Source organism: Capsicum annuum, chromosome 2 (assembly GCF_002878395.1).
Source record: "Capsicum annuum cultivar UCD-10X-F1 chromosome 2, UCD10Xv1.1, whole genome shotgun sequence".
In the NCBI taxonomy this organism is placed as follows: domain Eukaryota; kingdom Viridiplantae; phylum Streptophyta; class Magnoliopsida; order Solanales; family Solanaceae; genus Capsicum; species Capsicum annuum.
In genome coordinates this window covers 140,914,129-140,929,105 of record NC_061112.1, presented here as the reverse complement: position 1 = coordinate 140,929,105, position 14,977 = coordinate 140,914,129, and the positions used below count along the sequence as shown (strand labels likewise).

General features: G+C 30.3%; 1 protein-coding gene across 1 annotated transcript; it reads left to right on the top strand.

The window, feature by feature from the left end:
- Positions 1-5,671: 5,671 nt before the first annotated feature.
- On the top strand, positions 5,672-8,754 carry LOC107859935 (zinc finger protein ENHYDROUS). The gene is made up of 4 exons (XM_016705101.2): positions 5,672-6,292; positions 6,378-6,774; positions 6,880-7,175; positions 7,606-8,754. The coding sequence occupies exons 1-4, from the start codon at positions 6,154-6,156 to the stop codon at positions 8,397-8,399; spliced, it is 1,626 nt and encodes a 541-aa protein (XP_016560587.1). The 5' UTR covers positions 5,672-6,153; the 3' UTR covers positions 8,400-8,754.
- Positions 8,755-14,977: the final 6,223 nt, after the last annotated feature.

The following is a 14,977-nucleotide window of genomic DNA, read 5'->3' as shown; positions in this document are numbered from 1 at the left end:
GATGGTAATATCCAGTCATGTATTGCTTTAACTGCAAGTCTCAACTTCCTTGGCCCTGATTTTTCTGGAATGGATAAGAAAGAAAAGTTACATGTTGCAAAATCTTTAAAAATTAATATAGATCGGAGTTTAGTAATCCATACTCAAATTTTGACAAAGACAATCTCACTATACATATCATGAAGTAGATGAAACTTTAGCACTACTAGTCTACTATGTACATACAAGTTCTTAGGCGCTAAAAATAGGGCTAGTGGAATCAATTTAACAAATCAAATATACCACTCTTCTCTCATTTTTCTTTGTGGTCCAAAGTGTAACACTTTTTTTTAAAAAAAAATTCTCACGTCCTATCAAAGACTAACTCCTTGAAAAAGGGTCGAACATTAGATATTCGAATGTGAGCTTCGTTTGAGATTTAAGATGTAAATTTCTTTTTGATAGATGGAATTGTAGGGATTATAAACAAGGGCGGAGCTACATACAAGGTAGGGAGTTCAATCGAATCCCCTTTGATAGAAAATTATACTATATGTACGTGGTTAAAATTATTGTTTATTTGTATATAGTAGATGTTGAACCCCCTTCTATTAGTTCGGATATCTACTTGTGAACTCCCTTGGTGTCAATCCAAGCTCCGGCACTGATTATAAACTCTTACACTGTATCACAATGTCTCTGGTCCCTTTGCTTCAATGTGAAAATGAAACGATAAAGTCGTTTTCTTGAACTGTTCTCCGTAGTTGAACGTTGAAACATATTGGTATCCCCCCACCCTATTAAAATTCCTTTTTTACAAAGTACAATTTTTTTTAGATTGTACATACTCTTTGCCTGTGCAATTTGTAAACATCATGATATTATCTAAGTAATTAAAAATGTTTATTAAGGGATGTCCCATTGTTATACATTAATTAGCAGTTTGAGAAGAAAAAGGATCAGCTTATCCCCACCAAGAAATAAAAAAAAAATACTACAAGAAAGGGAAAAAAGAATGTAGTAGTAAAACTTTGAGGGGTGGTCCATACCACTTCGGGGCATATAATTAAAGAGTTTGAAACTAAAAAAAAAAGTAGATGTATTCAAGTCAATGAAAACATTAATAAAGTGGTAGAGAAAAGTGTGGACTTACACTTTTAAGGTTAATAATTTAACTACATATATAATCATAAATAAAGTTGTTAATATAAAAACAAAAGGAAGCTCACGTGCAACTTCGTATACATTTTAGTAGTAGTATATCTTCCATTATTTGTGAAATATTCTAATGGTTATTCATGAATTAGGAACTCGACTAATGTTGTTGAACGTTCTAGTCAATATATGGAGGAGACTCCAAAGAAAATTTTGACTTAAACAGGAAACAATATGTGTGACTTGAAATGGAGAAAAGATGGTTGAAAATTTGAGAATAATTATGAAATTTATGGCACATATATTTTATTATTAACCTCGTAAAAAAAAGTGCTAATCATACACTTTTGTGGATCTTTATATCTTTTGAGTCAGCTGTGCCTCTTTATTTGAAGTGTGGAATTGACAAATCAATTCTTTGACTAGTAGTAAATGTAACATGTCCACCTGCAAATAGCTGTGTTTCCAAAATTTAATTAAGAAAACAAAAGGAAAAAAAAGAAGAAGAAATTGTTTTTTTCTATGATGGACAATAATAACAATCTGTTTGTGAAAAATATTGACCCAAGAATTGATTTTGCAGTATATAAACTACTAATTTTTTCAATCGTTAATATTAAAATTCTTTCAACTATTGATTTTGTGTTCAGTCAAATATCACAATACAAAATGAAATAGAAAAGGAACGGCATGTGCGCATAAAGATATAATACATATTTAAAAAAATTTAATTGAAGAAATATATTTTTTACTTTGACCCTTGACGTGATAATGAACAAAATATTTTGTTTAGTAAAGCGCCTCATGTACGTAACATCTAGTCAAAGGGGCCTTCCTAATGATATATATGAACTATTTCTGGGTATCAATTATTACATGGGACGGTCGAGGATTTTTTGTGATGATTATAAATCATGTGTCATTAGAAAAGAATATTGTTATAATTAAAACAAAAGAAAAGCTATTAATTGAGTTGAGTGAGACAACTTATATTTAGACCCTTTCTTCACATTCATTCCCTATTTCTCGGTTGCTCACCAAGGGGAAGAAGACATTAATAGAGTAAAATAAAAATTAGTTACTATTTAATAATAATAGAAATGTTATATTTGAAAATATATTTTATACATTTATTGAATTGACATAAATATTGAGTGCATGTAAGTTTTTTAACCTAGTCTATAATAATTGATTCAACAAATTTTTCACTTATTTTGTTAGTCATTAGCAAAAACAAAGAAAACGAGAAAAATCAATGAGAGAATTCGAATTATCTATTTTTTTCTCTTTTTATTTGCATGATTTATTTTGCTTTTCTAGCTATAGAGGGGCTACCTACTTTTTATGTGTAACATGTATATATACCTGTGTATGTAAAGTAAATTCTGGTGTAGTGACTGGACTACTCCACCCTTAACGAGAGGTATGAAGAAAATTTTGTTGAGAATGTCACCCCAGAATAAGCCCTGTGGTGCGTAATTCAAATTAGTCGGTATCCTCCAATGAGAAAAAAGTAGAGCTAACATTGTATTATATGATTAATTATAATCCTAAAAAGTTCGGAATTTAGGATTAATGAGACCAAAAAGAAAAGGTTATAATAGCAAATATTCAACTCCAGGACGTAATGGCACGTGGAATTTTTCAAATTTGGAAGAAAGGTTAATTTATAAAGAAAGGCAACACACCTTTTCTAATGGTACATTAATTCAAACAATAGATCATATATTTTCTCACTTATTATTATGTGTTTGAACCTTTAATTTATCCCTCAATGCTGGACGTGCTCTATCATTAGAAACCTTCAATTTTAAATACTAATAGATAATGTCTTTCTCTTATTCTAAATAGTATTTGTTTTATTTTTAATGTTTTTCAATTTCTCATCTACATAATAGTTTAAATCAATTTATATATTATTACAATTTTTAATTTCCTTTTATGGCTTTTGTTTGAATCTTTTATGTAATTTTTTTGTAAAAAGTGTAAATTAATTCCTTTAAACAACTCCAAAGCCAAACTGCTGTATTCTCTTGTAGAAATTGTTGGCCTGAGTTGTTATCAAATTGATGGGACTAGCTAGGAATGTTTGTAGTTGTTGTCTGTGGGAAAGTATTTATTAAAGTCTATTTTCCTAAACATATAAATAATCACAAGAATTTATAGTCAGTTTCAAATTTTAGTATTTTTACATTCTTCTTTTGGACAATAATAAGCAAGTTGGTTGGTGAAAGGCTACTGTTCATTGAAATGATTGGAGGAGAATTTACGATGTGATAGTCGTAATAAACCAATTAAAATGCTGCAGATTTAATCAAAGTATTTCGCAATCACGAGTGCGGCCTAGTGGTTCAATGAAGTGGGATGTGCATAATGAGGTGTCAGGTTCACGTCTTGATGGAGAGAGTTATATTTGTTACTGATGGAAAATGACAGGTATCTCTGCGGACATCGATTATAAGGAAGATATATTTTAGGTAATTGGGTCAAAATAGGTACTCATATCGGTCAATTCAATTTCAAGGATTATAAATTTATAGATGTGTTATATTGTTTTAAAATTGTTGAAATATGGATTAATCGATTATTGATGGTTATCTGATTAAGCTTGAACTTTTATTTAATTAAAAGTCACTTATGATAGACAATGTGATAAATCTAATAGAGTGTTTCAAAAATTTATAATTAATTTTCCGTTTGAAAATGAATTCGCATTAAATTGAATATGATTTATTAGTTTAGAATAAGTATTAACATTAACATCACAGTGCACATGATATTAGAAAAATTAATTACAAGTAGAAAGCAAACATAATATTTAATACAAAAGGAATCAACTGATTTTGTTTTATTTGCACAAATCTTAATAGTAAAACATAATGAACCTACAAGATTTATTCTCATTTACTATCAGGTTATTGATTAACCTGTTGAGGAAAAAAAATGCTACATTATTATGAAACTGACAATTTAGCAAAAAAATAAAATTTAAAAAATTATCATTTAATCATCATTAATTTAATAATTTATCATCAATAAACTGATAAGCAATTTTTTCGATTTGAATTATTTGTCAAACTTATAACTTGCCCCCAAAAAGCCTATGAATTGAAGCTTGAATAACAACTACTAAGGAATTATTTTGTACTAGAAATAAGATGGATATCACATAATTAAGCTTGAAATAAAATTTTAAATCGTATTTAATAGATAGTTCAAATTTATCTTGAGATAAATATTAACTATCAAATGCTCTTATATACCAATCTTAATCCTCAGATTGATCGGTTTACTTACCTCATCTCTTAAATGGGATGAATTAACCAAAAAATCATAATTCAATGACAATTTAATCCACGTATCAAATTACCCCAATAACACTCATTCTATCGGTAAGAGAGATATTTTTAATTATCTGGGATCAATGATTCAGGATAATAGAGAGATTGACAAGGATGTCACTTATCGGATCAGGGTAGGATGGATGAAATGGAGGCTCGCCTCCAATATCTTGTGTAATGAAAAGGTACCTGCCAAAATTAAAGGCAAGTTCTACAGAGTGGTGGTTAGACCGGCTTTTTTGTATGAAGCAAAGTGTTAGCCTGTTAAGAAGACCCACATCCAGAAGATGAAGATGACGGAGATAAGAATGCTTCGGTGGATGTGCGGGTGTATTAGAAAAGATAAGATTAGAAATAAGTTTATTCGGGATAAGGTGAGAGTGGCTTCGGTGGAGGACAAGATGAGGAAAACGAGGTTGAGATGGTTTGATCATGTGATGCGGAGGAGCACGAATGCCCTAGTGCGGAGGTGTGAGAGGTTGGCTAAGGATGGTTTGAAGCGAGGTAGAGGTAGACCGAAGAAATATTGAAAAAAGTTGATTAGACATTACATGGAGCAACTTCAGCTTATCAAAGACATGATCCTGGATAGGCAGTTGTAGAAGAGGCGAATTGGGGTAGAAGGCTAGTCTGAGTTAGAATGTTGTATGTTTTGGTGTTTACTTGGAGTATCTTGCTTTTGGTATTATTGAATATGTTAGTTTCAGTGTTATCTTGTTTTATTACTACTCCTTGTGTTATCTTAGATTGCTTTATTTTGAGTCGGGTCCATCAAAAACAACCTCTCAATCTCATATTTGAGATAGTGGTATGAACTGCGTACACTTACCCTCCCCAGACCCACTTGGTGGGAATATACTGGGTATGTTGTTGTATCCTCCAAAGTTCAGACACACTTAGAATTATTTGATGGGAGGTATAAGAGATAAATAGTCGTGGATAAAATAAAAAATTATTTTATTTCATATGAGATTGTTTGGAGTGAGGTATAAAAAATAAATTATCCTGGATAAAATAAAAAATTATTTTATTTCATATTTGATGTGAGATATTAGTAAATATTAAAATTATTTATTTTACTATTTACTATCTTCATATATATCTAATAAAATAATTAATTATTCAAAATGACTCTTTCCCAACCAAACAAACGAACCCTTATATATTTATTTTCTTGTGACCCATATTCATTTAATTCATATATTTATTTGTTGCTTCATGTTCTTGAAAAGTAAGACCCAAAATTCAGTAGACTTTTTGCAGTCTCCCTTCTCACATTAAATTTCCTCTCTCTCTCTCTCTAGATTTCCGAGCCGCCGACTTACTATACTAACCGGTTCCCATCTCCGGTCCACAAGTTTTTCTTCATTTGCTAAGATAGCTCTGTCTATTTCCGGCAGAAAGTTCTAGACGGTGATTGACCTTTTTGGTGTTTTTGTAATCTGGGTTTTGTTTTTGAGGTAATTTTAAGTTATGGGTATTTGCTATTTTAGCTGGTAGTTGGGCACAAAAGAAAGAAAAACGAAAAAGCAAGATTGATTGACTGGTAGATACCGCAAAAAGTGAGCAAAAAAAGTTTGATATCAGAAAGTTGGGGGATTTCTTTAACATAAATGTTATAACGATTTGCTTTTTGAGCAATCCCTCCCAAAAAGAAAATAAACTAGAAGTAATTATCATGCCGGCTGACCCAGATAATTCATCCGCCATGAATGATTCTACTGGTTCAGGTGAAGCAAGTGTTTCTTCTTCAGGTAATCAAGTAGTTCCACAGAAAGAATTAGTCAAGAAAAAACGAAATCTCCCTGGGATGCCAGGTAACTTTATGCTTACTGACAATTTTTGATTAACCCAGTTTGTAAAATTTATCAAAGATTTGATTTTTTGGGATTTTACTTTTAGATCCCGATGCAGAGGTGATTGCTTTGTCACCAAAGACTTTGCTGGCGACGAACAGATTTGTATGTGAAATTTGCAGTAAAGGGTTTCAAAGAGACCAGAATTTGCAGCTTCATAGAAGGGGTCATAATTTGCCATGGAAGTTGAGGCAGAGAACAAGCAAAGAGGTGAAGAAGAGAGTATATGTTTGCCCTGAACCTTCTTGTGTTCACCATCATCCTTCAAGGGCATTGGGTGATTTGACTGGAATCAAGAAACATTTCTGTCGTAAACATGGTGAAAAGAAGTGGAAATGTGATAAGTGTTCCAAGAAATATGCTGTTCAGTCTGATTTAAAGGCTCATTCAAAGATTTGTGGAACTAGAGAGTATAAATGTGATTGTGGAACTCTATTTTCAAGGTGAATTTTTCACTGTTATTTAATCAACAGTATGCTTTTTGAGATCAATTTAATTTGTAATTTATGTTCTAAAGTTGGTAAACCTTATTTGATAATAATGTATAGGAGGGATAGCTTTATCACCCACAGGGCATTTTGTGATGCATTAGCTCAAGAAAGTGCAAAAACACTGCCAGAAAAACCTCCTAATGCTAATGAGGAGCCTAAGACAACAGCAGTTGCTTCACCATCGCCACCACCACCACCACCACCACCACCGGCGCCTGCACCTGCCACCGAGTCTCAACCACCACCACCAGAAGCAGCTCTTCCTCCTGCAGCAGCTCCAAAGCCTTTAATCACCCCGGCAGTTCCTCCGTCAAGTGCCGTAATGTCATTTATTTCCTCTGTTCAGAATCCAGGTAGCTTTTGAGTTGATGTCTTGGAATTTTAAATTTGAGTTTGTTACATACCAAAACAAGAGAGCTTTGATCTTTCTATTTGGAGTTTAGTTAATTTGTCATTTACTGATCCTTGTTCTTATCTGTATTAGTCGGTTGTACAAAATCATTAATCTTTTCTATTAATCAATCAGAATCGTGTAGGGTCTAAAGTAGAAAGGAACAAAAATGAAGAAAAGGATAGCAGGTAAATAATTAAACATGAAGATTCAATCCAACATTAGCTAAAGAAAGAAATAAGTAGTATGCTTAAGTAAGTTAAAGATTGTAAAGAAAGGATAGTATATTTGAGGAGTTCTCCTTTTGCTACAGATAATATTCTTTTATATGAAAAGCCTAACTTTCACTGTTTCCTAAAAGTAAGTATGAACTAACTTTTATCTTTTTATAGTTGCTAAAATTTCTGCAGATTTGCTGGAGAATCCGAACACAAATCCTGCCGGGACTGCTACGAAACAGATTCTGGAGGAAACAACAGCGGTAGCAAGCTTGACTGGAAGCTGTAGCAGCTCTTGTAGTAATGGAAGTACTAGCAGCAGTGTCTTCGGAAGCTTGTTTGCTTCATCAACAGCTTCGGGAAGTTTGCCATCTCAAGCTCCTGGTTTTGCTGTTATGTTTCGAGCCATGCCTCCTGACCACACTCTTGAGATGGCATCACCTTCATCTACAGAACCAATTTCTCTCGGCCTAGCAATGAACCACAGTTCATCAATTTTTAGACCAGCTGGGCAAGAAAGGAGGCAATATGCTCCTGCACCACAGCCAGCCATGTCCGCAACAGCATTACTGCAGAAGGCAGCTCAGATGGGTGCAGCAGCAACCAGCTCTTCGTTGTTGAGGGGCTTTGGGGTTATGTCCTCCACATCATCTTCCAACGGGCAGCATGAATGGAGTGGGAGACCAATTGATGCCAATGGTGCATCATTGTCTGCAGGCCTTGGTCTTGGGCTGCCTTGTGACGCGGGTTCTGGTCTGAAGGAATTAATGATGGGAACTCCCTCCGTCTTTGGTCCTAAACATCCTACTCTTGACCTTCTTGGATTGGGAATGGCGGCAAGTGTCGGTCCAACGCCTGGATTATCTGCCCTAATAACATCCATGGGTAGTAACATGGACATGGTGACTTCAGCTGGAGCTTTTGGTAGTGGAGATTTCAGTGGGAAAGACTTGGGAAGAAATTCCTGATACTTGCTTCATTGTCCATATTCGCGCTAGTTGAGAAGAATCAGGTTTATTCTGTATAGGACATGGAATTTTAGTTGATGCAGCAAAAAACAAGTTAGAAATCCCAAATAGTACCCTCAGTCCTCAAAGAATTAAGCATAGCATGGCATGAGGAAAGCTCTGAGGCAATTGGACACTTTAAAGATTGTTCTGCTGCCTCTTTTGTGTAGGAAAAGGGGTCTTTTTTGTGTGTGTGTACAGTAGTAGCTGAATGTATAGCTGCATAAACTCCTCTGTTGTTTGTTACAAATGAAGCTGTTATTTGAAAAATATATTTAGTAGTTAATATAGCCAAGAGAGGCTAATCTGTTGGAAATTGTTACCCTATTAAATAGCATCTCATCTAGGCACTGAGAAGTTCTATGTGAGCCTTCTATGGGATAAGGATGCTTATACAACATTTGGTTCTCGACGTACAATTATGCATTGCTAGTATAGTACTCCCATCAATTTATGTGACACTTTTTGACTTAAAAGAAAGAAATTTTGAAATTTGCGGTCTAAACATTCTTGACCTCGCATTTTCATATTTTTAATTAATTCATAACTAAAGCGTAAAGTGAATAACTTGATGTTCAACTCCAAACCTAGGCAACAAAATCTAAAATTTAGCCAACAAATCAGTGAAGCCACCACTCTAGGTTGGGGTGGTGGACCAATTTGATGTCAATACATTTCTGTGTCATGTTATAGTAATAGTAAGAAGCCGGCAAGTTGATTCTTAATTGTCAACTTTATATTAAAAAGAATTTGGCTGACCGCTACTCCCATTTTCTCACAAGCTGCCCAACTATTTGTTGACCCCAAATTCGGTGATAACTATACATTACTCCAATTCTAGTAATATTTTGATTGATTGATTGATAAGATGATAGGGGAATCAACCCCAGTGGGGGGAAAGTGACAAAGTTTGGATATATGATAAAGAGGCTTTGAGGTAAATTTGGAGAAAAAACAGAGATTAGTCATCATAGGAGTGATTAAAATGACACCCAAGATTAGTCATTTGTAGATGAAAATGTTAAAGAGATCAGAGTTAAAACTTTTTACTGTTTCAATAGGTTAAAGACAATTTTTTCCTCTCTCCTTTAATTTTTGCAGACAAAGTTAACTGATATAGATAAAATATGCATAAATTAGTTCAGACTTTAGACACTACTGTAACAATTTTTCACTCTTTTTTTTTAAATTTTTATATACAGTATATAATTAGAAGTGGTAATGATTAAAGGTAGAATTAAGAACTTAAGTAGTAATTAGAGAAAAGACATAAAACAGATTAGATCAAATGAATGTTCTTTGTTGGGCCATTTGTAGTTGTGCTTTTGACATCAATTAGAGGAATCTGATGAGGATTTTTTTTTTCCTTACCATTTGTCAATTCCAATTTGACTTGGAAACACTATCTGTGACATCTAATCTTGAACAATAGTACCTGAAAATGAAGGGTTAGCATCAGCTTAATTAGCAACTCAACTGTTCTCTAATTATTATCTATTTCTTTAATATTACTGTTATAACTTTTGGCTAATGAATTAATTAATTAATAAATAATGAACTATTGTGAAAGTTTATGCGTTAATCTTGTCGGTTTATTCTTGTTTGGTAGCAGTAACCTGGAATAATGAAATATGATTAATCTTTGGATGGAGTCATAAACCATATTGGCCCCTCACCTAATCTTTCTTTCTCAATATGTCCTATTAGGTTTCATTACTCTTTGTCTAAGACCTGTCACAACTGATTATTAATTACAATTTATTCTCTTCCTAAACTTACAATTTTAAAAAAATTATGATACCAAAAGTTACTAAAAATAAAAGAGGAAGAAATGATCTTCTATGCTGATTTATCATTTGAATAGAAGTTAAATATTTTTAGGGATTCATCTGTAGAAATTACTATGCTATTTGCTAGTGATCTACTTAAAAAAGATTATACAACTGAAATAAGAATCGTCGAGGATCGGTTGTACACGAGATAAGGTGGGATAGTTTAAGATTATGTTTGTAGTTAGATTTATATTGTGTTTGATTGATCGTATAAATTTACATCGTCAACCAAACATAGTATAAATTTTATCCCTAACTTATTTCTACATATTCATCTAATCAGATCCCCCTCAAAATGATTTTATCTCACCTCTCAAGTGAAATAAATTAAGCCCCATATTATAATTCCAAACTCATAATACTGAGATAATTTAATCTGTGAATCAACTGGACATTAAGAAAACAGAAATAGGACACATCCAATTTTATGTTTACACTCTTTTGGTGGCTGTTGAATTGCAAACAACTTTAGTACTACTACTACATATGGAAATGTTGACTTGTAGCATATGGAGAGTAAAACTAGCCCAGGAGTGCTGTAATTGGGCATGCAAGCTGTATGCAAGTTTTCCCTCATGGCTGAGAGAGCTGGTCATAAATGCAAAGATTTTTGTACCAATAATTACTCTACTGTTGGAAGATTTGAATCAGAATTTTTAAATGAGTCTACCAATATTTTTTAAATGCCTCATTCTTACGAAAATAGTGCTAATTTATCCTTAAAATACAGATTTAGATCGTTCGCAAAGCGAACTCCAAATCAATTATTGAATATTACTATATACTCTCTCCGTCCCGTTTTACCCATCTCAATTTGACATTACATATTAATTTTAAGAAAAACTATTAATAACATGACTATTTTACCATAGTACTCCTATTAAGTGATGTTTATATTTTAATTTGGAGAAAAATAAAATTAATATTAAGGGTAATAAAAAGGAAGAAAAAAATTATCTTTGTCTTGATTAATGAAAAATGAATAGAAAATTAGTATACTAGAAGCTTATTTTTTCAAGAAAAAGCGGGAAGTTGTAAATGCACTTGAATTGAGTGAATCAATAGTGAAATAAGTCATTTTCCAGTTTCCACACAAAAATTATTGGTGGATAGTGGTAGCATTTTGATATTTGGATAGGAAAAAGCTTGAATTAAAGGGCCTGTCATGAAAGATATAGGATATCCAAAACATTAATCCTGTAGGTCCCCATTGGTTCATGATGCCTACATAATATCCAAGACCATCTCCCTTTCCCTCTCAGTTCCACCTATTGTGTTTCATTAACAAGTACACCATTAACTTTTTGTACTTCTATATACTTTCGTATTTATAATTTGTGTGATTCGACACGATAATATAACTTTAAATTATACTCACTTATATAAAGGATGGGATTTTTCTAACAAGCTAAAGGAAAGAATACGTAAATTGGAATATAGGAATTAATTAGTATCTTTTTTTATTCATTTTGAATTTATTACACTTGATTAGTATTAGACTTTGTAGGAAGTATCTTTGTTGTATATATGGAGTATTTCATTTTTAAATGTTTAAATGCAGCAACAAATCGTATCAGTATACCAGAAAGGACATACGTACTACTGTAGTTCATCAATGCTCATTGGTTACTACTACTATGGTCCACCAAATTTCTAAAGTAGCCGTTTCGCGGAAAAAATGAAAATACGTTGTGTTTGGTCATGAATTGTCCAACTCCGATTTCAGAAAATTATTTGGAAAAGTAAAAACAAGTAAAGACTTGTTTTCATTTTTTTCACTCGTACTTCTCTCACAAAATTTTAAAAAGAACTTTAATTTATATTCATAATTAAACGCAACTCCAACTCCCAAAAAAAAAAAAATTTTCATGGTCAAACCCAAACGGGTCTCATATGCAGAAACCCCCTTTTGAATTGTTTCTAAAATCAGTCCCAAAGGAAGGAAGAGCACGTAGTTATAAAAAAAAAAAAAAAAAAATCACTTTTAGTTACCAAATCTTTTACCCTTCGTCTCCTCATTAACTAGAGGAGCATGATCCGTGTCAGCACGGGCCCAATATTAAGATATTTATTTATCTTTTCAATCTTGATATATTTAAATAAAACTTTAAAAGGATTGCATATGTTTTCTAGGATTCATCCGGAATCTAGCATGAGTTCAACATATGTTATTTTAATATGTGTTTAGATAATTTAAGTTGTTAGCTATTGTAATTTATAATATTTTTTATGTAATTTTCAAATTAATATAAGTTACTTTTCTTGTCCAAATTTTTGTGGCATTGATAATCAATTATATTTTAAAAATAATTTAAGTTTTTAATTATTGTGATTTATAATATTTTTCTTCTATTCCAAATTTTAATGACACTAATATAATTTTAAGAGTCGACCAAATATTTTATATCTTTTAAAACTTTTAAGTTGTTAATTATTGTGATTTCTAGTATTTTTCATGTAATTTTTTTGAAATATATAAGATATTAAATTGTTTTTAGATATTTTAAGTTGTTAACTATTGTAATTTATCATACTTTTTATGTAATTTTTGAATAATATATGCTACTCTCCTTGTCCAGAGTTTTGTGTCGAAGATAGCCAATTATATTTTTTTAAATAATTTAAATTTTTTATCATTGTGATTTATAATATTTTTCTATTTCAACTTATGTGGCACAATTCTTAAATGACCATAATAATTAATTAGGGATGATATAGTAAAATGTAATTATTATAATTTTTATTATGTGTATGTGTTGATTCAAGAAGAATTTGGAAATATTTAGAAATATGTTGAATGTTACAAATGTTAATAATCCGTTTGGTGCTTCTTGATTTCTGTACATTTATCACTCGTATGTTTTTATTCTTTCGCCCTTTGAGTATATGTAGTAATCTTTATTTTTAAAAAAAAAATATCATGAAAATTTTTATTCATAGTATATATATATATAGTAAAATCGTGGATTCAATATTATTAATTTTTCAATACATAAGTGACTTATAATAATTAATTGCGGGTGATACATTAAAATCACGATTGAAGCAGCAGAGATCAACCAATTTTTAAATTTTTTTTTGTTAATTATTGTTATTTACAATGCTTTTTATTTCATTTTCTAATAATATATGTTGCTTTATATCTTCTTCTGTCTCGTCCCAATTTATGTGCCACTAGAATAATTTTAATAGTCAATCAGATATTTTATGTTGACATATCATTTTGTTATTTTTTTTTTCTAATACATAAATGACTTATAATAAGGAGTGATATAGTGAAATCATCGTTCGAAAGACGAAAATTTAATTTAAAACATTAAGAGTTAATTTTGCATTTTATGTCTATTTTATTTTCATTAAATATTATTTATTTTCTTAATACCTAGATGATTCATAATAATTAATTAAGAGCGATTGATTATGTTATTACTATAAAAATTAATATAATTTTATCATATCCAATAGTAATCATCGATAATTCACCGAAATAGTATATTAATTAAATATGGGATGCTGTATTTGCATATGCAAAATATGATATTATTAAATATTATTGGATAGTGCAATATATTTATCTTTCACAATAATAAAATTTTACTATATATTTTTCTTTATTTCTTTTTAACTTGATACATATTGACCCAACACAAATTCTAAGAAAATATTCATTAGAAATTTATTTTATTAAATTAAATTTATTAATTTTCTACTTTAAAAATTTAAAGTTAAGTTTAAATATTAGTATTTCTATATAATAAAAATAATTTTAAAATTTAAATTTACTAAAATAAATAAATAAATAAAAATATTAATTTTCTATATAAAACTCAATTAAAATAATAAAATTGATTTGCTTTAAATATTTAGTTGCAATTAATTAAGATAATTTTTTATTTTGTCATAATTTATGGTGCACCGATAAAATTTTGAGAGTTGAATAGAACTTTATCTATTTTTAAAAAATTATTTTAACTTGTTAATTATTGTAATTTATAATAATTTTTACGTAATTATCAAATAATATATTTACTCCTTGTGTCCCAATTTATGTGGCTTTGATACAATTTTGAGAATCAACTAAAACTTTTATATACCTTTTAAATATTTTAAGAATTTTGCACTTTAAAAATGTAAAGTTAAGTTTAAATATTAGTATTTCTAGATTAATTTTATATATAAAAGTCAATTAAAATAATAAAATTGATTTACTTTAAATATTTAGTTGCAATTAATTAAGATAATTTTTTATTTTGTCATGATTTGTGGTGCACCGATAAAATTTTGAGAGTTGAATAGAACTTTTATCTATTTTTTAAAAAGTATTTTAACTTGTTAATTATTGTAATTTATAATAATTTTTACGTAATTATCAAATAACATATTTACTCCCTGTGTCTCAATTTATGTGGCTTCGATACAATTTTGAGAATAAACTAAAATTTTGATATATCTTTTAAATATTTTAAGTTGTTAATTATTATGATTTGCAGTACTTTTTCTTTTATCTCAATTTATGTGGCATTGCTAAAATAATGAGAATCAATAAAATTTCTATATGTCTTTTAAATATTTTAAGTTATTAATTATTGTGATTCGTGGTAACAAATTAGTTTTGAACATGATAGCTAATTAAATAAATTAAAAAATTTACTTCCAATACGTAGTTATAGTTAATTAATATAAATTAATAGAATATATTAAATATTT

Excerpts from the sequence above, each read along its gene's own strand:
- LOC107859935 (XM_016705101.2), top strand. The coding sequence starts at position 6,154 with ATGCCGGCTGACCCAGATAATTCATCCGCCATGAATGATTCTACTGGT. Across the intron at positions 6,293-6,377 it reads AAATCTCCCTGGGATGCCAG|ATCCCGATGCAGAGGTGATT; the intron begins GTAACTTTATGC and ends TTTTACTTTTAG. Across the intron at positions 7,176-7,605 it reads TTCCTCTGTTCAGAATCCAG|TTGCTAAAATTTCTGCAGAT; the intron begins GTAGCTTTTGAG and ends ATCTTTTTATAG.